Here is a 25,531-nt window from a genome sequence, read left to right as displayed (position 1 = left end):
TAGAGAGCAAGTGCTTCATGCTAGAGCCCTGCTTTCCTTTCTGTTAACCCAATGACCTTATATCTTAAATCAGGCACCCTACTACTCCAGGACTTTACTTTTGATAAGAGGAAGTCAGTTTGATAGGTGTATTAGTGTGTTCTCATACTGCTCATAAAGACATACCTGAGACTGGGTAATTTATAAAGGAAAGAGGTTTCATGGACTCGCAGTTCCACATGGCTAGGGAGGCCTCACAATCATGGCGGAAGGCAAAAGAGGAGCAAAGGGACGTCTTACATGGCGGCAGGCAAGAGAGAGCTTGTGCAGGGGAACTCCCATTTATAAAACCATCCGATCTCATGAGACTTACTCACTACCACAGAAACAGTATAGGGAAACTCCCCCATGACTCAGTTATCTCCACCTGGTCCTGCCGTTGACACATGGTGACAATTACAATTCAAGGTGAGATTTGGGTCAGGACACAGAACCATATCAGTAGGTTACCAGCCTCTCCCACACCTCGCACTCCCAAGCCCCCCTGTTTCCTGGCCTAGTTTTCTTTTTGCAGACCACTCATCAGTTTCTAACATGCCATCTAATTCACTTACTTTTTGTGTTTATTGATGATTGTTTCTCTTTTCTCACTAAAACATTAGTTCCACCGGGGCAGGGTTCTTTGAAGGTTTTACTTAATGGTGTATCTCATATACCTAGAATTATGCCTGACATACAGAAAGGGCTCAATAGGTAATCACCAGATGGCTGTTGAGTAATGACCTTGAGGGATCATTTCTAGCTTCACCATTAATATACCAATAATCTATTGCTGCATTTAACAAACTGTCCCAAACTCGGTGGCTTAAAACAAGAACCGTTTATTATTTCTCATGATCCTGTGGCTCAGGAGTTCAGGCAGGGCCACTGGGTAGGTACTCTGCTCCTGGCGGCACCAGCTGCATTCAGTTGTCCACTGGGAAGGGCTAGAAGGCTCGAGAAGGCTTTGCTCACATATGTGGCATCTCTGTGGTCCTTCATGTGACTCTTCTCTTTCCATGTGACGTCCCATAAGCATCTTTCACAGTGACTGGATTCCCCATAGCAAAAGCCAGAAGCTGCCAGGCCTTAATGTCAAATAAGTTCTCCTCTGTCTCTCTCTCTTTCTCTCTGTATGTCAGTGAGTGGCTAAAAGCACAGAGAAGGAAGGAACTGATGGTGGCTCCTTTTGGAAACTGCCTAGCATATTATCCCATGCTGTGCAATTGTATGCATTCTCAGTAAGCATTTTCTGGGCACCTTCTAGGGATGTACAGATCACCACAGTGCTCAAAACCTCTTTGCCGTCACAAATCTGATCCCTAAATAAGCCCTGGAGCCATAAGCCTTTTAGCTCCAGCTGAAAGGTCCCCTCCAGCAGTCCCCTCCAACAACAAGAACGATAGAAGTGAGTAATTGACGGGCTGCTTGATGGGGAGGGAGATTGTGGGATTCTTGGGGCAACGTTGGTGACCATCTCCCTGGCTGTCTTCCAGATTCCACAGATGGTGAGGGTGACTGGAGTCTCTGGTCTGTCTGCAGCGTCACCTGTGGGAACGGCAACCAGAAACGGACCCGGTCTTGTGGCTACGCATGCACCGCGACAGAATCGAGAACCTGTGACCGTCCAAACTGCCCGGGTGCGTTTACCTGGGTGTGTAGCTCCAAGTTCAAGGGGAAAGCTTTTTAATGTATTATTAAAAACTTGGTGAAATTGTCTTTTTAAAAGATGTAACTATTTTTCTAATAAGATTTTTGACCAGAGTGAGTCAGGAGATAATTGATGAGCTGAATGGATTTTCTGAGTCTTATCCACAATTGCGGTGGCTGTGACCTAAACAACAATGCCGCATTGTACTTATTTAATTTAAAGGAGGGACTCGGGTTAGACTGGGTTTTTGATGTGGGATTTGTTGTGCCTTGAAGAGACACATGAAGGCAGACACTCATGGTCTGATCTGATGAGGCAGCCAGGATGAGAGGCTTGACAACCATCTACAGGAAAAAGACACCGTTAGCCCCACCGGTAATACGGGAGAATTGCCAACGGCTCCCAGGAGCACAACCTGGGACATGTTTGTAGTTAACTTTCACTTTAGACTACATTGTCAGTGCTTCAGAAACTAAACTCATTGCACACTTGGTGAGAGGTCATATTGAAAGTGAACAATAATTGTGACTGACTATAGCAGTGCAGTGGCGATCAAACTATGGCCAGGTCTGGCTTGAGACCTGTTCTTTTGTGGCCCCATACATTTTTAAAATGTTGCGAAGAGAAGAAGAAAGAGAAGAGAAGGAGGAGGAAGAAGAAAAGAAAGAGAAAGTCAAGGAGGAAGAGAAGAAGGAGGAGGAGGGGGAGGAGGAAGAGGAGGAGGCAGCTACAGCCAATACCATATTTGACCCACAAAACCTAAAATATTTACACTCTGACCCTTTACAAGAAAAGCTTAGTAACGCCTGGTGTATAGTCTTACTGTGTATTTCCCATTGCCAGGTAGAATACCAGCCTAAAATAATAACCTAGAGCCTTTAAAGAAACCACACATTCCAAATGGCTTCAGCTGAAAACAATTTCAGAGACAGAAAATCTGATCTCCGCACCCCAGACTTCCTTTTTCTACCTCTAGACACTCTGTTCTCCAAACAGAGACATTTGGAACAAAGGAGAAATGAAAGCTCAAAGGCGTTTCTGAGGAGAGGGAGGAAGAATCAGATTGGAATGAATGTGTATGTTAGCAAAATGTTTAGTTATCAAGCAAATGTTTCTACAGCCCTGTAGGAAACAGGGCTGATGGCCGGGTACAGTGGCTCACGTCTGTAATCCCAGCGCTTTGGGAGGCTGAGGCAGGCAGATCACTTGAGGTCAGGAGTTTGAGACCAGCCTGGCCAACATGGTGAAACCCCATCTCTACTAAAAATACACTAATTAGCTGGGCGTGGTGACAGGGGTCTGTAATCCCAGCTACTCAAGAGGCTGAGGCAGAAGAATTGCTTTACCCTGGGAGGCAGAGGTTGCAGTGAGCTGAGATCATCATCAGAGCACTGCACTCCAGCCTGAGCGACAAAGCGAGACTCTGTTGAAGGAAGGAAGGAAGGAAAGGGAGGGAGAGAGGGAGGGAGGGAGGGAGGCCTGAGCAACAGAGCGAGACTCTGTTGAAGGGAGAAAAGGAAAGGAAAGGAGAAGAGAGGAGGAGGGGAGGGGAGGAGGGGAGAAGAAGAGGGAGGAGGGGAGAGGAGGAGGGGAGAAGAGGAGAAGAGAAGAGGGAGGAAGGAAGGAAGGAAATGAGGCTGACATGCAAGTGGCGGTTCTGGCTCCAGGACAGCCATGCAGATGGATTTCGAAACAGTGGAGTAACCATTACGGTGCTTTTCCTGACTTTCCCCTGCTCGTTAGAATGAGCTGAGTTGGAAGCCTGGTAGGTGGGATTTGGATGTGTAGAAATAAGCAATAAATAACAATGATATGAGGAGGAGGAAGAGGGAAATGAGGAGAAGAAGAATATGGAGAGAAAGAAGAAGATGAAGGTAAAAAGATGAGACAAAAGAAGGTGAAGATAAAGGTGAAGAAGAAAAAGGAAAATAGGTGATGACGAAGAAGACTTTTGAGCACTTAAGTATCAAGCAAAAGCCTAAAGTCCATACAGGTGTTATTTTGTTTAATTTTTCACAGTAACTATGAAATAGGTATTTATGATTGTACCCATTTGACAGCTATAGAAACTGAGGCACAGAGATTAACTTGCCTAGAGTGACACAGACAGCACGTGATCAACCTGGAATTTGAATCTAGACAGTCTGATTACAGAGTTCATATTCTTAATCATTAAACTCTTTGTTCTTCACCAAGAGAAGGGTGTCGGGATCAGCCACACGTGGACACAGACAGCATTTGAAGTCCAGGTTTGGGGGCTTGTCTGTTGTTTTCTCTTCGAGACCTCACATCCAGACTCAAGGTGGTAGATCCTGGATCTCTTGTCAGGGGAAGGCTCCCCTCTGCCTCCATTTACAAACGTTTCCTTCTTGTTTTCTGTCACCGTGGAGAGCCGTGTGGAGGGCCAGCAGCCCTCTTCGTACCTTTTCTTCTCGTCTGGCCTTGCCTTTCTTCCATCCTTTCTGCCTCTCAGTTCCTGACTATTCCAGCTTTTCTGGCTCCCTTGGAACGTGAGGGGTTTCCTTTTCCAGGATCTCTTTCATTGTTTTATTTGTTGATTCTCAGCTTTTCTGGAAAGAATCATGGGGCACAGTCTCCCTGGCCTGGCAGTTACAACACTGTGAACGTTTGCCCTGTAGGTCAACCCTGCAAATAAGTTTGAGGTGCCTCACATAAAATCAGAGGGAGCCCCTTAAAAGAAATCAAGTCAGGGAAACCGGCAGGCAAGGCCAAGGCTCACCAGCAAATGTTACCGCAGTGCCGCGCTCCCTCCTCTTCTTACTGCTTTACCGTGCACCAGATTGCAGCTTGTAAAGGAAGCCTGGTTAGGGGTGGTAGTTTGGATGAACCAAGAAGTTTGAGTAGAGCTGGGTTCAGTTCCTCGGAGCAGATTATGAGAAGCCCAGCTTTTTCTTTTTGAAGCATCATCAACAATGCTAAATGTCCGAGAATCTGAGATAGCTCATCTCAGCTATGCCTTATTACAGCAGCCTCGGTGCGCTAGACAAGTAATATTCAAGGAAAATCTATCACCTAACACTTCCCACTTACTGCTCTGTGTACTTTCTTTACATGCAACTCATTTCATTATTTCAACTCTAGGAGGTAGGGCAATTAGTTCTCCCCATTTACAGATGTGAAAACTGAGGCACACAAAAGTTAACTGGCTACCCCAAGGTCACATGGCTAGTAATGATTTGAACTCACACAGTGAGTCATTAAGAACAAGATATTATCACGCCTGTAATCCCAGCACTTTGGGAGGCCAAGGCGGGTGGATCACGAGGTCAAGAGATCGAGACCATCCTGGTCAACATGGTGAAACCCCATCTCTACTAACAATACAAAAAATTAGCTGGGCATGGTGGCACATGCCTGTAGTCCCAGCTGCTCAGGAGGCTGAGGCAGGAGAATTGCCTGAACCCAGGAGGCGGAGGTTGCGGTGAGCCGAGATCGCGCCATTGCACTCCAGCCTGGGTAACGAGCGAAACTCCGTCTCAAATAAAAAATTTAAAAAAAAAAAAAAAAGGAGAGAGAGAACAAGATATTAACCACTATGTTCTACTGCCTCTGGTTTAGTTTGTCACCTTGACACCATCCTGACATGTGTCCCCCACTGCTCAAAACCCCATCCCCAGGCCTAAGGTCCTAAGGACTCATTCCGGCACATTTGGATCTGATTTCATGCTGCCAGTGGTATCTGGGGTTTTAATATAGCGTCTGCACTACCGCCTGCTTTTCACTGTTTCCCTGTTGGCAAGTTTCTGCCCGTGAGTAATAATGAATACAAGAAAGGCTTTGTTCAGGTGTATTTATTTTTTTATTGTGGGGGGGAGATAACTTTTTCCATATACTGATGGAAAAATGAGCTCTTGTCTGTGTTTAGGAATTGAAGACACTTTTAGGACAGCTGCCACTGAAGTGAGTCTGCTTGCGGGAAGCGAGGAGTTTAATGCCACCAGACTGTTTGAAGTTGGTAAGAAGGTTTTTTTTCCTTTTTAATCCAAATATTGACTTAGTGCCTGGGAGATTCCTTTTTGCCTTTGCAATGCCATCCTTGGATCCACGTGAATGTTTCATTTTCCTTTTCTGGGGTCCAGTGCTCCCAACATGTGTCTTGCTTGCTGAATATACTTCAAGCAAGAGAAATACAATCCTGTGCCTCCTACACCAGACCGAGCATGTCTGTGTTCACTCTGCTGTATGTGCAGCCTTCACAGCCAGAGGCAGAGGGGGACCACTCTCTCCTCTTAGCACAGAATAAGCCCATAGCAGGGGCTCAAGCCACATGGAATCTGTTCTTACTCAGCCTTCATTAAGCGTCCTCAATAAAATCAAGAAAAGGTACCCCCGGTTCTCCAGCAGAGGGAGGGAGGAAGGGAAGGAGGGAATTTTCTCAAAATGTTGCACCACCATCCCCTGCAAGAATTCTTCATCAACCTTTGGTACATTCTGCTACTTGTCCAATAGAAAACGCTAGAGCAAATGCAATAAACGTGAACCAAACAAAATGGAAAGTGACTCTTCAGGCACAAGGTGCAAGCTTACTTTTTAAAAATTGCTTTATGTGCTTCTCTGTATATGTAAGGATTGTAGAAGGGTAAAATTCCTTCTCCGCCATTGCTTTTTGCCACCCAAAAGTTCTTACTTAGCCTCTTCACATCTGCCCTGCCTCCTCAGTCAAAATGTAGCAGTCCTGAGTCCTTTCTTCTCATAGCCCAGCTATTTGGGAGCTAATCCGCTGAACAAATATGTTCTTCAAATGCCTATTGGGACCAGGTAAGCATCTAAGTAGAACAAGTCTAGAATAAAAGGAAAGACAAATAAGAAAGTGTGGAGGGAAAAAACGGTGCCAGCACTATGATGAAAAGACAGTGTGGCCGGGCACAGTGGCTCACACCTGTAATCCCAGCACTTTGGGAGGCCAAGGCGGGTGGATCACCTAAGGTCAGGAGTTTGAGACCAGCCTGGCCAACATGGTGAAACACTATCTCTAGTAAAACTACAAAAATTAGCTGGGCGTAGTGGCGGATGCCTTTAATCCCTGCTACTCGGGAGGCTGAGGCAGGACAATCACTTGAACCCAGGAGATGGAGGTTGCAGTGAACCAAGATCATGCCATTGCATTCCAGCCTGCACAACAAGAGCAAAACTCCATCTCAAAAAAATAAAAAAAGAAAATGAAACAGCTACAGTGTCGGGGGCAGCAGAGAATGGTAGGGTCTGCAATGAAATGAACAGCTTTGTCCAAAGGGATCAGCCGTGATGTGGCCACCATGGAATACTCAGTCAGAATTGCCATATGTTCTGCGTTTCTAAGAGAGCCCTGAAATCTTGATTTCGCCAGATTGTATCTTAATTTTTTCATGCTTGATAGAATTTTATTTTAAAAACAAATTGGATCAGAAATGTCTATGAGCCAAACTGGATACAGTTTGGAAATTCAGTGTCACTAAGGCCTCCACCTCACCCCCCCAATTTCTTCACATACACATGATCAAATTGCATTTAACAGGAGCCGTCTGCAAATACAATGCATTTGGTTGAAAAACAGAAATGTCTTTAAAGGCAAGACTTTGACATAAAGTGGTAGAACTTAAAGGCCATCTCCTGAGATGGAAAGTTTCTCAGGCCTCCTCATATCACACCTCACAGGCATGCAGCTTCTAGCTGTTTTGCAGAATGCAGCCCAGATGCACAAGGCCACACCAGCGTGTGGCTAAGGCCACCAGAGCTGTGTAGACATGGTGCCTCAGTCAGAGGCCAGGCAGGAAAGAATATGGCACACTCAAGTTAGGTAAAACTGAGGAGCCTTTCTGAAGGACTGCTCGCAAAGGTACAAGCAGCGTGGAAAGATTGAACTTTCGTTCTCTCAATGACTGCTCCGAGAGGAGGCCGCAGCCACAGCCTGTCCCAGCTGGCAGCACCCGGACACTGTTGGGTGTACCCTCTGGGTTCCCTCCCACTCAATCCTCTTTGCTTTGAGAGAAGTGCTATTTTTATGCCCAAATTAGAGACAAGAAAACTGAAGCACAGCGAGGTAAGATACCTCACTCAAGTCTCACAGCTTCTGAAAGTTGGGTTGCAGGTCAATCCCAGGCTGTTTAGCATGCGATCCCACACTCCTCGCCTTTCGCCAGGACTTTCTGAGCTCATGAGAGATGTCCCATTTTTCCCTTCCTCCTTTTACCGACAAGTACCCAAAGCCCTCTTGCAAGCTGCCCTCATCCTGACCGTGTGATTTCCGCCCACAACACCACCAGCCTCCCAGGTTCCTGGGTCAGAGCTGGAGTCACTTCTGATGTCTTCCCCTCTTTACTCCAAAGTTCACCAGCCACCAAGACCTGGCAGCTCTAACTCTCTGACTGCTTTTGATCCCAGAGTATCTCACCTGGACCCTCCGCATTATCATCAGCACTGAATTCATTTTCTTACTGCACAACTCCGTGAATAACTCACTATCACTCACAAACCTTCCACGGCTCCCTAGTACCTTGTGAACTAGCCTAAACTGAACAAGCCCATCATCATCTGATACCAGCAATCTTATATTCCTATACCTTCTGCTCCCATGAAACTGAATAGGTCATGCTCCAGCCCCAGACATCCCCAGCAGATTTGTTCCTGCCTAACCTTAGTTTGCACCATGAATGCTTACCTGGAGAGCCTTCCCTTCCCCTCCCCTATCTATGCTATTGCAGTCTGTGTCCATTAGGGCCCTCCAAGACCCAGACGCCAAGATGGGATTAGACATGCAAGAGATTTTTTGAGGAAAAGCCCAGGAAAGATAAAGAGGAAAGCAGCAGGACTAGGCAGGGAGAACTTTCAGACCGAGGTGCAGGAAGAGAGAGAGGAAGGCTCAGCCATGCTGACTGGAAATCCCAGCAAAAGTTGCCTGTTGGAGGAGCCCCTTGTCGGACAGGTCCCCTACCATGCTCAGTCGTTGGCCAAGAGCAGCCAGAGGGTGGATGGGGCCTTGATGTTAAAATTACAGTCGATCCAAAGGTATAACCTGGAGGCTGCCGGTCAGCAAAGCACCCACAGCAGGTTCCCTTGTAGGAGCTCTGAGCAGGACACTTGTGGCTGTCACACAACCTTGACATGCCTCAGAAACAGCCTGGTGTTTCACATGCTCCTTGAGGCACCCCTGACTTGCCCTGCCAGAAATGATCTTGCATTTTTGGACACCCCTGGGGCTTTTTGCCTTTGCCTCCCTTAACGCACCCCACATTCCATCACAGTTGGCTTCCTTAGGTTTGCCTCATCTTGCCTACCCCAGTTCACTGGGCTGTCGGTGACCAGCCCACATCCCCTCCACCCACAGCATGTCCCCGCGCCTCCAACTGGCAGCCCCTGTGTGCCTTTGCCTGAGGTCTTTCTCTGGCCCAGAGCCCAGCTGCCCGTGAATGCACAGGGCATTCCTAGCTGGAAGTCCAGGAGCAGCCCCCTGTCAGTGATGAATGGGAACTGGTGCATAAAAACTCAGATCCCCATCAATAAAAGCAAATCCGGACTCAGTAAGGGGAGGCGGGGGATGTTATCTCCCTATTATTGCAATGGGATGAACTCTGTGACCATAAGATCTGCAAGCATCTCAGGGGTTAGGCAAAGAGGGTTTTCTTTTACAGAGGAGTAAATAAGGGAAAGTGAGATGCAAGAGTGGCATGGTCAGAGAGTAGATTGAAGAATGCTATACCCTGAAGCCAGCCTCTTTCCGACGGGGACCCTTGAGGAGAGGCTGTGCTGGTTTAGATTAAGGATGGGCCAAAGTCCAGGGACCTAGGTGAAGGAGAGAAGCCTAATCAAAGTTTGGCTAACATGCATTTTTGTCGCCCAGGCATGGTGGCTCACGCCTGTAGTCCCAGCACTTTGGGAGGCTGAGGTGGGTAGATCACGAGGTCAGGAGTTCAAGACCAGCCTGGCCAACATAGTGAAACCCTGTCTCTACTCAAAATACAAAAATTTGCCGAGCACAATCGCAGGCACCCGTAAGCCTGTAATCCCAGCTACTCTGGAGCCTGAGGCAAGAGAATTGCTTGAAACCCGGCGGCAGAGGTTACAGTAAGCCAAGATCATGCCACTTCACTCCAGCCTGGGCAACAGAGACTCCGTCTCAAAAAAAAAAAAAAAAAAAAGATCCATTTTTTTTTCCTGATCAATCAGTGAGGACAAGCAGGTTTTTAGGCAAAGAAAGGGAATTTGTGTTTCTGGCCTTGTCACAGATGAACAAAGTGGACATCCATGAGTCTTTTCTAAGTCCTATGGGGAAAGGGCTTTTTGCAATAAGCTGATTTCCAGAATGCAGAAGGGCTGGGGGACTCCTAACTTTCACTGTTTTCCAGGATCACAGGACTTGGGTAAAGTTTGACATTGTCTCTGATAGGAAAATGCTGAGGCGTGTTCTCTGTGCAGTTTCCCAGATCCCAACGGGAGCAACCAGTTCCTTGCAGTGGTTACCTGTTTGTTCCACACCCTGTATTAGCTGCTCTCCCTTCTCTGTCTTACTCCCCTGCTCCCCTTCCTCTGTTTCCTGGAATCACCTCCCAAAGAATCATTTTCACTGGAATCTTTTTGTCTCAGGGTCTGGGGTAACCCAAACTAAAACATTCACTAAACCTGAGACTCACTAAGCCTGAGGTCCTGGACTTGGATGACTGAGGGACCACGAGGTCACCCATGAGTGAAAGGATCAAGTAGGAGTTGTGCTGAACTGGGGACCTCTGCCCTGTCCATGGAGGGGTCACCGTTCACCTGTTCACAGGGTCAGTTGCTCCCATGGGAGAATGCAGGACCAGCATAGATCAGTCTTTTGGTTTTTCAAATAAAGCCAGGAATCCACATTTATAATTGGAATAACCTCATTTTTAAATATTGGCAACTGAACAATTTTTTTTAAATACTGAAAGAACCAAACACAACCCCCTGGGGGTAGATTTTGACCCAGGCCTACAGGTCACTGGCCTGTGACCCAAATCTTAAGCTCCCTAAAAGCAAGTGCCCCGGGCCCCTTCCTCTTTGAGGCACCTTGCCATGTGAACTTGCAGACAGCGATGGTTACACACCTAAGGTTAAAAGGTTGGGGGAACCAGTCCATGGGTGGCAAAATCAAAACTGAGTCCTATAAATCTTCCTTTGGGGCCTTTTCCATCACATCACCACTTATTTATTTATTTTATTTTTATTTATTGTATTTTATTATTGTTATTTTTCTTGTCAGAGTCTCACTCTGTCATTCAGGCTGGAGTGCAGTGAGTGTCACAATCTTGGCTCACTGCAACCTCTGCCTCCCAAGTTCAAGAGATTCTCCTGCCTCAGCCTCCTGAGTAGCTAGGATTGTAGGCATGTGCCATAATGCCCAGCTAATACTTTGTAATTTTAGTAGAGATGGGGTTCCACCATGTTAGCCAGGCTGGTCTGAAACTCCTGACCTCAGGTGATCTGCCCGCCTTGGCCTCCCAAAATGCTGGGATTGCAGGCATGAGCCACTGTGCCTGGCCTCATCACTTATTTAGAGAGGAGATTCAAATAATTCTGAATTCTTAAGTTTGTTAAGAGTGATAATCATGTCATGGTTATCTAGGAAAATAATCCTCTTTTTTGTAGATGTTTACTAAAATTTAGGGGTAACATTATATATTTCCACGAAATTTTTTAAAAGATAAGGCAAATATAATGATAGTCAAATCCAGGTGATGAAGTATGGGTAGTTGTTGTATAAGAATATTCTCTTTACTTTTCTGCGTGTCTGAAAATTTTTTAACATAAAGTGGGGTGTTGGGAGGAAGTGTTGAGTAATGAAGTTCCCAAGTTCAAGGGAGGTGAGGAAGGCCATCCCCCTCTGGTGGTTCCAGGGGGCTGAGGGGTTTCTGGCTCCAGGAGAGGAGTTGTGGACTTCAGGGAGTTGTTGACTTTAGTGTCCTCCTGTGGGCCCTCAGGAGCAGCCTGGCGTCACATGCTCCTCGAAACCCCACCTGTGGGCCAGTTGTGCATGCTGTGAGAGGGTTTCTTTTTGGCCTTTTCCAGACACGGACAGCTGTGAGCGCTGGATGAGCTGCAAAAGCGAGTTCTTAAAGAAGTACATGCACAAGGTGATGAATGACCTGCCCAGCTGCCCCTGCTCCTACCCCACTGAGGTAGCCTACAGCGCGGCCAACGTCTTCGACCGCATCAAGCGCAAGGACTTCCGCTGGAAGGACGCCAGCGGGCCCAAGGAGAAGCTGGAGATCTACAAGCCCACGGCCCGGTACTGCATCCGCTCCATGCTGTCCCTGGAGAGCACCACGCTGGCGGCGCAGCACTGCTGCTACGGTGACAACATGCAGCTCATCACCAGGGGCAAGGGGGCAGGCACGCCCAACCTCATCAGCACCGAGTTCTCCGCGGAGCTCCACTACAAGGTGGACGTCCTGCCCTGGATTATCTGCAAGGGCGACTGGAGCAGGTATAACGAGGCCCGGCCTCCCAACAACGGACACAAGTGCACAGAGAGCCCTTCGGACGAGGACTACATGAAGCAGTTCCAAGAGGCCAGGGAGTATTAAAGGGACGGATGAGGTGGAGGACGCCGCCTCTGGTTCTGGAGCACACACGAGCTGCACTGACCTGCCGAGGGGCGCCGAGACCTTCTTGGCCGCCGTCGTGTATATTTGTATATACCACGTGAGTATTTCTCATACATTGCGGTAGGGGCGTGCGCCACGCCCGGGGGACCGCCCGGTGAAGCCGCCCTCGCCGCCATCTGCAGAGCTCCTTGGAAGTGCGCCTGGGGAGCGATGTGGGCAGGAGGATGGGGACAGCTCGGAAGCCAGAAGAACCTGGAAGCCACAGTGGGTGCGACTCAATTCACACCCGGATCCAGAGTGTCCAAGAGAGGCGAAGGGGGATAGAGACGGAGTTGGTAAACGTTATAAGCAGCTTTTATATATAACTTATTTAATACAAATGTGACTTAAGCGTCACCTTTTCTCTGGAGTTGTGAAACTATTTAATCACTTCTGTGAGAGATCAGAAAGAAAGAGACTTAGGGAAGTGGAAGAGAAAGGGAATTTTGCAATGATTTTTTTAAAAAACACAGTAGAAATATATCAAAACACGTAAACGCCCACCTTAAACCAAATGTTATTTAGTCATGAGGCACCTTGCTGGAGTCTCAGGTTCTAAACCGCTCTTGCCTCAGACTGGGTAGGGAATAGGGTATTTTAGGGACAAAGCCGAGGACTGGTTTTAAGTAGGCTTTAAAATAAAAGATCAATATTACCATAATACTATCATTCTACTAAACGGCCCCAAAATAGGAGAATTTCTGCTCATGTCTTAGCAGGTTCAGACGACTGCAGCAAGTTCCGACATAAAAACAGGAAGTAGTGCTTTTCCAAGGAAAAACAGCAAAACAAATGGGAAGAAGAACGGACCTCACTTCACCTATTTTAATACTATTTTAACAATTTTTTTCTCCACCAATATATTCCCAGTAAATAAATATTAAAAAAGGTGGTGGGGGGTGGGGGTCAAGTCTGGGAAATCTTAACTTTTTTGATGTTTTAAGCAAAGAACAAATCTGCATTATTTTTGTAATGTATTTATTGAGTCACTGGGTATTGTGCATCGAGCAATTGTTAATATGACCTGGTCCTATAGGGTGGAACTTAGGAAAAATAAAGTTGGTTCTTACTCAGTATTTTACTTTGTAAAATTCCAAGAAAAGACGGTATATAATAAAACCATGATAAAATGTGTTACCTGCATCCTTCATTTCTGATACAAATGCTGTAAATAGCTGGTGTGAAGCCAGGCTTCATGGTAGGGGAAAGAAAACGTCAACCCAGGTGGGAATAAAAGCCTCATTCACTGATTGACATGATTGTGGGTGGTGTAAGTCATGGCATCTTTGGCATCAGTAACGTCTACCCAACTCCCAGGACACCAAGGCCCATTGACACATGTGCAACTTTTTGCTGGCCCAGACAAGAAAGCCAAGCCAGAGCAAAGGCTTAAGACAGCCCAGTTGAGTGGGGCCACTTCCACAGAAAATTCTGCAGTTGCAGTCATCAGTAGAACTACTCATCATGCAAAGTATTCCTTTTTCTGATGAGAACAACCAAAGCTCAGAAAACATAAGGCACATTGGACCCATCTTTCATTTCCTAGCCCAGTATTCTTTCTACTGTAGCACATTTTTGAAGTCCTTACATGCCTGATGTCTTTGGCATTCCTAATGCCACCCTTAAGTTATCCTGATACAATTCTATTCTTATGAAAAAGCTTTTTACCAGTCATTTACACTTTTTTTTATTTTTTAAGACAGTCTCATTCTGTCCCCCAAGCTGGAGTGCAGTGGCGTGATCTCGACTCACTGCAACCACCGCCTCCTAGGTTCAAGTGATTCTCATGCCTCAGCCTCCGAGTAGCTGGGATTACAAGCATGTGCCACCATGCCCAGCTAACTTTTGTATTTTTAGGAGAGACAGGGTTTCAAGATGTTGGCCAGACTGGTCTCAAACTCTTGGTGTCAAGTGATCAGCCCGCCTTGGCCTCCCAAAGCACTGGGATTACAAGCGTGAGCCACCATGCCTGGCCATTTACACTTTAGAATGGATTATTTACACTTTAGAAGGTATTGTCTACTCTCAGAACATTTATATTTAAAGATCTGTGTCTAATTATGGAATGAGAAGCCTTATCTGAAGCAATTTTATGTAACTGAACTAGTAAGAAGAGAATCAATGGTTCCATGTATCAGGCAAATAGATTTAGTTTCTAATAATGAGAAAATTTTTTTTTGCAAAGAGAGTTCGCTGGCAATGGGATGCATTGCCTTTGAGGTGGTGAGTTCCCTTTCAGGACAGGTATTCAAGCAGAGGCTGGGGATTAGTCACATGAACAGCCCAACCTGATGATAAGGAGAGACAAAAATGTATAGGACAAAACCCTCTGATGTGTTCTGTTAAGAGTAAGCACAAAGTACTATGAAGAAATAGAGGCAAAAATCAGGGAAGTATCTGTTGGTTCTAATGAAGGAATGGGATTTTATCAAGCATAAAAGAGCAGGGTGAAGTGGTGTATTTGTAGTAAGAAAACTGTGGAGAAAGGCAAGGAAATAGGAAAGTACTTGGTATTTTCTGAAAACTGGGAATTTAAGGTGATGAGGTGAGGAACAAGAGTGGCAAGTTATGGAGCCATATCTAAGGTGTTTTTATTAAGGATTTAGCATAGAATCTCAAAGAGAACAGAACTTTCATACTACAGTGAAAATGACTAATGTGAGCAATGTTTTCCTGAGCTATTTTCCTTTTAATATCAGACCTTGCTGACCTAATGAACTGGGAGTTGGAAGGTGGGGTGAATTTGGAGGGGAGAGCTCCTGGACTCCTTGCCCTACTGAGAACACCCTGGTCTCCCATGCATCATCGGAATGGTTCCAAACCTCTGGAAATTTGCTGAACTATAATTCACCTCTATTAGGAGGAGCCAATTTTCAGTCCCAATGCCTTAGTGGGCCACTGAGTGATCTTCAGAAATCAAGACCTCACTGCCTACGTTGTCTAATAAGACAAGGAGACCCTTATCTCATTCAACACAGGGCCCTAAGCTGGTACTAGGGCAACCCCAGGCAGTTCACTCAGTTGGCAGTAGATTATCTGCTCAAAGGCCAACTTTGCCTGTAGCAGAGTAAGATGTCTGCAGTCTCATTGCAACCCTTACATATATGACCCCTCAGTAGCTGCTCAAATGCTTCTCTTCAAGTGCACTGCTCTTTTGCCTTCCCCTGGAAAGAGAGCCCTAATAATTCACTGAGCATCCTGGGTGCCACGTCCGAACGCAGTAGTGGTAAACAAAGATGCCCAAAGCCCTCTAGTGGCCACACATGGGAAGAGTGCAGCCTAGGAGAGGCCGGGAAAGCCTGTAGCTTTCTCTTCTGACCCAGTTCCTGTAATCGCCATTATAGTCTCCCAAGCGCCTCAGCCTTTATATCTCAGTGGCCAAGATGATAGAGTTCTCCATCTTAACACCAGGAGTTAAAAAATAGTTACTATACAAGACACCATCTTTTGAGAATGCACTTCGTGTCTCTGTGTTAATCATTTTACCACAGGAGACCAGCATAATTACACCCGGTTTATAGATGAGGAAAAGAAGCCCAACAAGGTTAGCTGACTTGCCCAAGGTCAGACCACTTGGTAAATGACAGAGCTCCTTGAAGCCAGCTGTGTCTGACCACCAAAGCCCAGGCTCTTAAACCTAACGCCTGTGTTCGCCTCTCCTCCTAACTCATCCCAAGTTCTGCCGGATCCGTTCTTTTTTTGTGACTTATTGCCTTTGCTTAGATTGTTCAAAGAGGATCTGGCTTTATCTCTATGTATTTTGCTCAGTTATCTCATAGTCCATATAGGGATTTTCTGGTTCTATAGCTGAGCCCTTGCTCAGGTTAGGTAAGTCACAAAATTCAGCATTTCTAAAATATAGCCTAATCCATGGATGAGAACACAGACGGGTCTGCTTTCCCCACCGCACAGAAGCCCTGTGCTAACTGCTGCCTGTTAAGTAGACCTCAGGGGCAACATAACCTACGTAAGCCCTGGCATACATAGTCAGCCAATGTGCAGAGGGCTTAAGAGTGTGAGGGTTCAGTGGGCCTGGACTCCAATCCTGACTCTCTCACTTGCCTGCTGGGAGTTGTTAGATAAGTTCATACATTAACGTTTAGTCATTTGCCAAATACTTATTGAGCATATACATATGCCAGATGCCAGAGATAGAGCGGTGTACAAATCTAAGTCCCTCCTGTTGGAGGGGAGACAGCGGATAAATAAATAAGTGTAGAATCTGAGATTATGGTAACTGATATAAGACAAGTTTTTGGATCACACATGTATGATGTTTTATTATTTAAGGTGATGCTAGTTACTGTAATATAATCCTCAAAATCACAGTGTCTTAACCCAAAGAGTAAAGAGTATGTTTCTAGCCAAATGGCCCACCTCTAAGTGACATCCCAGGGACCCAGACTCCTTCCATCTTGTGGCTCTACCACCATCAAGGCATGACTCTCTAGGATGCCCTGGGGGTTCATCTCAATCCCAGTCTGCTCTAAAGGTAGAAAGCAGGGAGAAAACTTATAAAGCTTTTTGTAGGTCCAGCAGTGAAGTACTGCCCATCACTTCTAGTCACTCTTTTCAGCTCTGCTACATAACACATCTTTCTGCAAGGGAGACTAGGAAATGAAGTCCAGGTGAGGGGTCTAGGAAGCAGAGATGGGCTGTATGAGCACCCAGTCAATCTCTTCCAACTACCCACTGCACGAGACAGGAAAGAAAGGTAGCAGAAGAGGCTCTGGGTGGACCCAAAGTGGGTGGTGAAGGGGAGAGAGCCTTCTCATTCCCCCACTGTCTTCCACATTGTATTATAGTGCTGGGCTGGACCCGTTTCCTTATCTATAAATTGGGGTAAGTCCACCTGTCCAACCTACCTGTTGGCCAGTGCTTTTGCTGTCCCAAGCATCCCCTCAGCCCTTTTCACGTCTGTTCAAACAAGCCCAACTTTCAAGCAGTGGCTCCTGCATGTCTTTGCCTGATGGCATTTTTCAGCCACTGGAGCTCACTGGTCTTGCATGGAAGACTGGAAGTACTGGGCGTGAAAAGACTGAGTGCCTGTCAGTCAACTGGTGATCCTGGGGGAATCGGTAACCCCCCAAGACTCCACTCATCGGTCAGCGAATACCCCAACTCCCTCACCCCTCAAGTGGGGCAATTGTGAAGTGTGTTTTATACCAGTCCACGAGCTCCCAGTGGGATTGAGTTCCAGTTGCCTGTGGTGGTAACCTACTTGAAAACACGTGCTTTATTAGATTCTTTGCCTTCCCTGTCTCTCTTCCCCACTTCTCTATGTGTACCTGTGGGAATCTTCTACCAAATAAGCTGCTTGCTCAGATCTGTCTCTCAGGGTGTGCTTCCAGCGACCTCAGACCAAGCCAAGACATCACTGCACGCTTAAATGCTTATTAATAACGTGCACAGTGAAATAATAAGTGCTATTCAAATGTTATTTGATAAGCGCTTATTATTTCATCATGCACATCTGAAGATGGTCTTGCTGTAGGTAACAAACCTACCAAAACAGAAGAGTCAATCTCATTCTGGCCAGAGACAGGAGCGCTACTAGATTTTAATACCGTTGAGTTGTTACAAAATAAAAATAAACCCCTAGTTTTTATGATTAGATCAACAGGCAGAAAATTAATTTGCCAAATGCCTCTAAAATGTTTTCAGCACTTTTCTTTAATTTTAGAATTAATTTCCTTGCTGACTGCAGACCCATACTACTCTGAGGACCACACTTGAGTGGCACTGCTCACATCAACTGAGCAGCAGTGATCAAAAGCCCTGTGAGTGTCAATTCTATCCTGACATACGAAGAGTTATGAATAAGCGTCCCAGGAAGTGTTGGGAGGAGGAGATGAGGGTGGAGTTCTCTCTCCAGCATTCATTTACAATTTCCAATGGAAAAACGTGTGGGTCGTCACCATTATGCCTGCACAATTTCAGACAAATTAAAGGCTTGCCTCAGTGATTACTGGGTGGGTATATACAGAAACGTACATTCACGTCTACAGGTCCCACGTACGATAGTGTAAATTAAGGCAGAAAGTTTGCAGCCAGTTGCTTTTCTGAGGCTTGGTATTGGTTTACTGTATGAGATCAGAAGGAGAGGGACATATTTCAGGATCAGAAGGTAAGATTTTTAAGGAATGAATTTATGATACTAACAATTTCTTGTTGAATCCCACCAAAAGAACAAAGTTTAAATGCATATCTTTTTTTCTTCTAATCTCTGTGTAGAGATTTGGAAAGTCAATCTAAAAAGACCAGTGCCTTGCCTGTAATGGCAAAAATAACATCACACTTCTTAACCATTTTAGTGGCAGGGGAACGGGTGGGGGACGGGATGGAGACACAGCTGCAATAGCAAAGCTGGGTAAGAATTTTATGACTTTGCTAATTTTCTATCTGTTCTGGGAGTAATAAACGTGCCCTTATAGATATTCACAATTGCCCTCAAAATGAAAAAACCTTTTAAATGGCACAGAAAAGCCTTTCATTCTAGAAGCGTGTAATTCATGGATGATTTTCAAAATGTCATGTTTGAATTGGGGAAGTAACATTTCTTGAATTAATCAGCCAATTGCTTCAAGAATATGGCTCAAAGGATATAAAAATTTCAAGCCTGACTTTTAAAAAAGAAAAAGGAATTTTTTTTCTATGCAGTTTAGTTTATTTTTCACAAAGGTCATGGCTAAATCAGGTTTATTTGCCATGGAAGAGAACAGTCTAAATAAAGTATGCCTTTAATTCTTTAGTGAAAGGGAATGTTAGCAAATTTTAACAAGCACTACTTTAAATTTTTACACCATTAGACCCACAGTTTCACTTTGTCTAGTTATACCCTTCTTTATTTCCCTCTCTACCAGATTTTGGTGGGTATTTTTTGTTTCTTTGTCTGTTTTCACCTTTGGAGAGGAGCTCAGCAAATGGAGAAGGAGAAAGAAAAAAAAAAGCAAACGAAAACAAAGATTTCCAGGACAAAATTCCCTTTGGGGCCTCTAAAGTGACTCACTACCTGTGTTATCAACATACGTAAAGGGAGGTCTTTGCAAAGGGAAGACAAGAAAGACTCATACCACCAATTCAGCTTTTCCCAAAGAGCCTTCAAATCCTCCATCAGGGCTGGCAGGGCCCAGCAAACACCAGTGAGGGATTCCTAAAGGTTTGAAGTCTCAGAGCCAAGGAATGGAGACTGTTCAAGAAAGAATGAGATGTTCCATGCTGGTGGCTATAGGGGACAGAATTTCCTGTCAAGAACATGTCAGGATCCTCACCTAGGGATCCTAGAGAGTGGAGACCAAAGCCACCTGCTCCGTGTTTCAGGAAAAAGCTGATGACAATTGTCAAAATTCTTACAGCAAGTGTGGTAGACCAGAAACCCTCTGAAGCCTACTGTCTTTCTAGGTAAGAGGGAGTTGTTGCTTGGATCCAAGGGGAGAAACACTCTAGGAAGTTCCAGAATTCAGCCCCATAAGCATCTAAAACCCTCGTTAGCATTGCAAGGTGAACATGGTCCTCCCTCTCTCCGCCTGGGCCTGGTGCCTTGACGCCTCAGCCGGAGCACAGGGACTTGGTGTGTTTTCTTCACTGCTTGATCCTCATCTCCTAGCCCAGGGCGTGGCACACACAGGGAGCTCTCAAAGGCATGCTTGTGAAGCTGATGAATGACTGCCACATTCAACTCCCTCCCACATAAATGCACAACTATTTTTCAGGTGTACGTAAATATTAAAAAGTAGTGTTGAATTCACATCTTTTCTTTTCATGTGTATTTCACTCGGGAATGTCTAAGCGTGTGTAGAGACAGGAGAGGCAGCAGCCAGGTTCTTGGGCTAGACTGCTCGGGTTTGACGCCCTAATTGGCTGCATGCTGGTTATGTGACCTTGAGCAGGGTACTTAACTTCCCCGTGCCTTCGTGTCTTCATTTCTAAAACATGATCATAATGGTACTGTTGCTCATAGGGTTGCCATGAAGAATTAATGAGTCAATATTTACATTGTGGAAATTGTGCGTGTGTATCACTTAAAATAGTGATTGGCACGGAGTGTTGAAAACAAAATATTAAAAGTACAAGTACCCGTTTACAAAGTTGCTTTTTAATGTCGTAAAGAGATTCTCCTCCTGAGCAGAGCTGAAAAGCTGCAACCTAGTCTAGATGACTTCCAATTTGGCAGCTTTTTAGGTCCAAGCATTTCTTAAAAGTGCTGTACTCCCAAGAGTGAGTTAGTTCATCATCTTCAAAGACGGTTTGTGCTGCATCTCCTGGGCATCCAGACCCAGCTTAAAGAGTCACTGGTTGTTCTAAGTGAAAAGACACACCCCTACCCTCTTTTCTTGGCTAACGAACCCAGTGCAGGCACTGACTGTATTTCTCTCCCCAGTTCTTCTACCTGCCAACTTGCTTGCTTCATAGCATCTCAGCGGCTGACCATATTGCAAACAGATCAATTTCCTTTGATGCCCTGGACCAGACGAGGTCCATATGAGCCTCTGAAACAAAGCTTTTGCTTTGTTTCTAAACAACTTAAGAAGATTTCAAAGAGGAAGACGTGCCCTATTTTCTCAGGCTCTCTTTTCCTGCTCAAACAGAAAGAAAAGCCCCAGACCCAGGGAGGGACCCAGTGATACAGACAGACAGACTTTGAGAAGGAGACAGGACAAGGAATAGCTGCAAAGCTTAGATTACTTCCTAAAGGATGACAGTGGGGGCATATGTGATCTTTATCTAATCAGACAGTCTACGCAGGAAGTCCCCGAGATCAAAGCAAGGGGCTTTTTATTTAGCACTGTGTCAACTTGAAAACAGTCCTGGCAAAGCCACAGATCTGGACAAGCTCACACCTCTCCCTACCCCCACTGCCCTGACCTGCCTCTCAGCATCTGAACTCTCTTAACATCCCATTTGGAATAAAATCCTACGATAAAAAGAGTCCCTAGGATTACTGTGGAAAGAGACAACATTTGACAGAGCAAGGCAGAAAACAGCACAGTCCTCCCTCACGTCCCAGAATGACTAGGTGCAGGCTATGGGGGAAGGCACCACCCAGGCATTGTGTCACAGCATCTCAGAGGAAACATAGGAACTAAGAGCAATCAGACCACAGCGTGGAATAGGGAGGGCAAGAGAACAGAGCTACGGTCCCCAAATATTCCTTGGTGCAAAGAATAAGAGAGTGGATAGGGTTAGGGTGGGGTATGTTTTTGCAAAGCGGGAGAGACACATTAAAGAAATGTGCTGAAAAAAAGACAGGGCTTGAGGGACTAGGGACTGGTCTAAAGGAAGGGAGGTGACTTACTGGAAATACAGTGACTCGAGGGGACCAAGGCAGGAAAGCTGGAATCACACTGCAAAGTTAGAAAGAGCTCATCTTCCTGGATAAAAGACTACTGAACTACGGTTCCCCCAACCCAGTGTGTTACCAAAGAGAAAGAACTCACACTGTTCCTTTCCCAATGTAACTTATATCCTTCCAAATCCAGTATCTACCAAAAACAGACAAATGCTTCAGTATGATATTATGAAACTACGTTTTCTTGGCCGTTTACTTTGTTAGGAAATATATAGTATCTCATTTAATCTTTATAACTATCATATGGCTATAATTCTCATTTGCTAAGCTGCCTTCATTCCTTTAGATCTGATTTTTCTCATATATGTAATGGACTACTCCTAGAGTTGATTAGTAAAAGAAATTTCTTAAATGAGAGTATTTAGCATTTATCTTGGAAAAAAGCCTTCTTCTTCAACTCCAGAATTTTGAAATGAAGGCTTCTTTGTGGAAGAATAAACCAGCCAGCAGAAAATCATTAGTTTATTCTTTCATAAATAAATAGGCCAAAATATTTTCGGTCTCCTCCAACCAAAAAAACATTTAATAGCCTAAATGATAACAAATGCATTCTTTCTTGTGAGTCTTTCTTGGTTTCTATTTAGTTAGTTCGTTGCTTTTAGGATGTGTACTTCTCTAACAACTGTTATCTGTCTCTCTTCCTATAAGGACTACAAATTGCAGTGATGTGAAATTATCATAAGTTAAGTAGTATTTGAAGTAATTGCTTGGTGCCCTATAAAAACGCATTGTAAGTTTCAGGTACTATCCCTGAGACCTAGCTGTGAAACCAGCTTTCATAATACTCACTAATGCTTGTGTACCTGTTTACAGCAAGTGGCTGTTTACAAAGCACGTCCCCATGGCTGTCTCTGCTTTCACAGCCCCACCTCACAGGTAAGGGAACAGAAGATGAGAGCAAGGAATCAATTAGCTTAAAAATTCACAGAATTGTAGGGATCAACTGCCTCGCCAGCTGCAAGACAGAAGTAAATGTGAGCTGTGTTTTAAATATGACTTCTAGCTCGTTAACTTGTGAAGCTTAAAAACGATAGGCAGTACCGAACGGTGCAGAAAAGAGGATCTTGTCCACATTTTCGGCAGGGGTATAGGATTTAAATTTACATCCTTACGTCTCACTGAAACCTAACAGGTTTTAATTGTGATTAGATGAGAGATTTTTGGAAGAAACTAAACTAAGTTTCAGTTGGTCTTCTAAACTATGTCTGCATCATGCTCATCTATTTCAAATGTTAAGGAAGCTCGCACTGGAATGGGCAAAAGGGCTAGAAGATGGAAAACAAGATGATCCCTACAAAATGTCTTCACACTGTCTTCAATTTTCCAGGCATAATCTCTTCTTGAGGTTGGTGTCAAGCCAGGTGTCAGGAACAGCATCTAGCACCTACTAAACATATTAGATATTATATACATTTGAAGCTGGGCGCACCCTTAGAAATAACCTAGTTTAAGTTTCTTCTTTCCTATATGAGAAAATTATAGGCCAGGGAGGCAAAGAGACTTGCTCATGCAGCTAAAGAAAAATACAAGGATCCACATTTTAACACCATCGGATCAGAAAATAATTTGTTTCTTTTCTGCTTCTTATCCTGTTGACACAGCTATTTCTCTATTGCAGCCTCAAAGAAACAAATCAGAATGTTTCTGTTTGTTTTATAGGTAGTGTTCCAGCCGGGGAGATCCTGGATGCGAGGAACAGAGAGCCACTCAACCTAAGTGACCACCAGAGGGTGCCCACAGGACAGCCCGACAAATGGGGTGAGGTTGTGGGGATGGACCTGGAGCATCTCCCTTCTCATGGGTAACACGTGGTATCACAACTGAGACTGTCATCTTTCGTTCCCACCAAGAAGTCAGAGATCTCAAGTCTCTTCTGAAACGTGAGGTTCTGCATCTATATTGGGCAAGAAAATCTGCAACACGTGCCAACCTCGTGCTTAAGATGTATTTGTTTCTAGCCTTTGCATGCTTGCTCTTCTGGTATCTGTCCCCATATATAAAATGGGAAGAAATACGTCACTTTGATTTCCACACAAGGCAGAAGAGAGTCGTAATTAGATGTCATGAGAGGGCCCACAGTTTCTGCTACAGGAAAGGTAATAGGGGGATTATAATGTTCACCTTTACCCAACTTGTTTCCTGGGACAGTTACCTGCTTGTCCCCAGAGATGTGACAATGGGTTTAGACACAACCCCTCTGTACCCTTTAGAAGACAAAACTCCTTTCAGAAGAAAGCCAGACCCAGAATAATCAACTAATTCCACCTGTATCAAAACCGTGGCATGTGGGTAATATGCATTCATTCCTTACGGTTGACAAACTAGGTTCATCAGTTTGAACCTGACTTTTTTACATGCCATTAATCACTCCGAGAGCTAACTATCAACAGATTATTTGTAAAGAAGAATATTTGACATTCACTTCGAAAGAAGCATTGTTCTTTAATCCCAGCAGTTCAAAATGGAGGCTTCTTTATGAATATAGAACACCAAAACACACATCGACCACCAAAAAAGTGGTACCTACAAAGAGCTAGTCCTATCTTATGGCCTCTTTGTAGTCAATCGTCCACCCTACCCTCTCAACTTCTGGTAACCACTGATCTGTTTTCCATCACTACAGTTTTTGAAATGTCATGTAACAAGAAACATGCAGTGCGTTACCTTTTTCTGAGTGGTTTCTTTCCCTCAGCCTAAGGCCTTTGAGATTCATCCAAGTTACCATATGTGTCAGCAGTTTATTCTTTTTTATTGCTGAGTAGCATTCCACGTATGGAGGCACCAGAACTTGTTTACCCACTCATCCACTAAAGGATATTTAAATTCTAAGTTTTGGGAAATTATGAAAATAACTGTCATAAACATTTATGTACAGATTTTGTGTGCACCTGAGATTTTATTTCTCGGGTAAATGCCTATGAGTGGGACAGTTGGGTCGTGTGGTAAGTATATGTATATATTTGACTTTTTAAGAAACTACCAAATGATTTTTCAGAGTGGCTGTACCATTTTCATTTCCACCATCAGTATGTGAGTGTTCCTTCCATACTCAGTTGCTACACATCCTCACCAACCCTTGGTATAAAATTTTTTTGTTTTAGCCATTTGAGTAGGTATATAGTGGTATCTCATCACGTTGTTAGTTTGATTTCCTTAGTGTTTCATGATGTTGAGCATTTCTCATGTATGTATTTGCCTTCATATATCCTCTTTGATGGTATGCCTGGTCAGGTCATTTGTTCATTTTTAAAATTGTGTTGTTTTCACATGGTTATCTCAATAGTTGCAGAAAAGACCTTTGATAAAATTTAATATCCATTCATGTTAAAAACTCTCAGTAAACTACATATTGCTGGGACATACCTCAAAATAATAAGAGCCATGTATGACAAACCCACAGCCAATATCATACTGAATGTGCAAAAGCTGGAAGCATTCTCCTTGAAAACCGGCACAAGACAAGGATGCCCTCTCTCACCACTCCTATTCATCACAGTATTGGAAGTTCTGGCCAGGGCAATCAGGCAAGAGAAAGAAATAAAGGTATTCAAATAGGAAGAGGGGAGGTCAAATTATCTTTGTTTACAGATGACATGAGCCTATATCTAAGCCCAAAAGCTTCTTAAGCTGATAAGCAACTTCAGCAAAGTCTCAGGGTAGAAAATCAATGTGCAAAAATCGCTAGCCTTCCTATATACCACCAATAGGCAAGCAAAGAGCCAAATCACGAATGAACTCCCATTCACAATTGCTGCAAAAAGAATAAAATATCCAGGAATAGAGCTAACAAGGAAAGTGAAGAATTTCTTCAAGGAGAACTACAAATCACTTCTCAAGAAAATCAGAGAGAACACAAACAAATGAAGAAACATTTCATGCTCATGGATAGGAAGAGACAATATTGTGAAAATG

General features: G+C 44.6%; 1 protein-coding gene across 3 annotated transcripts in view; it reads left to right on the top strand.

Annotated features, from left to right (window-relative positions):
- ISM1 (isthmin 1) overlaps window positions 1–13,404 on the top strand; it is an 80,658-nt gene extending 67,254 nt beyond the window's left edge. For all 3 annotated transcript variants that reach the window (XM_012474998.2, XM_012475002.3, XM_012475008.3), the window contains exons 4-6: window positions 1,515–1,658; window positions 5,556–5,645; window positions 11,693–13,404. In XM_012474998.2, coding sequence (XP_012330421.1) covers window positions 1,515–1,658; window positions 5,556–5,645; window positions 11,693–12,210 — 752 coding nt within the window. In that variant the 3' untranslated portion in view covers window positions 12,211–13,404. The remainder of the gene's footprint in view (window positions 1–1,514; window positions 1,659–5,555; window positions 5,646–11,692) is intronic.
- Window positions 13,405–25,531: the final 12,127 nt, after the last annotated feature.

The sequence above is a fragment of the Aotus nancymaae genome, unplaced genomic scaffold (assembly GCF_030222135.1).
Source record: "Aotus nancymaae isolate 86718 unplaced genomic scaffold, 86718_ANA_hifiasm-v0.15.2.pri h1tg000001l, whole genome shotgun sequence".
Lineage (NCBI taxonomy): Eukaryota > Metazoa > Chordata > Mammalia > Primates > Aotidae > Aotus > Aotus nancymaae.
Note: the sequence above shows the minus strand (reverse complement) of the source record. Positions and strands in the feature narration are given on the sequence as shown.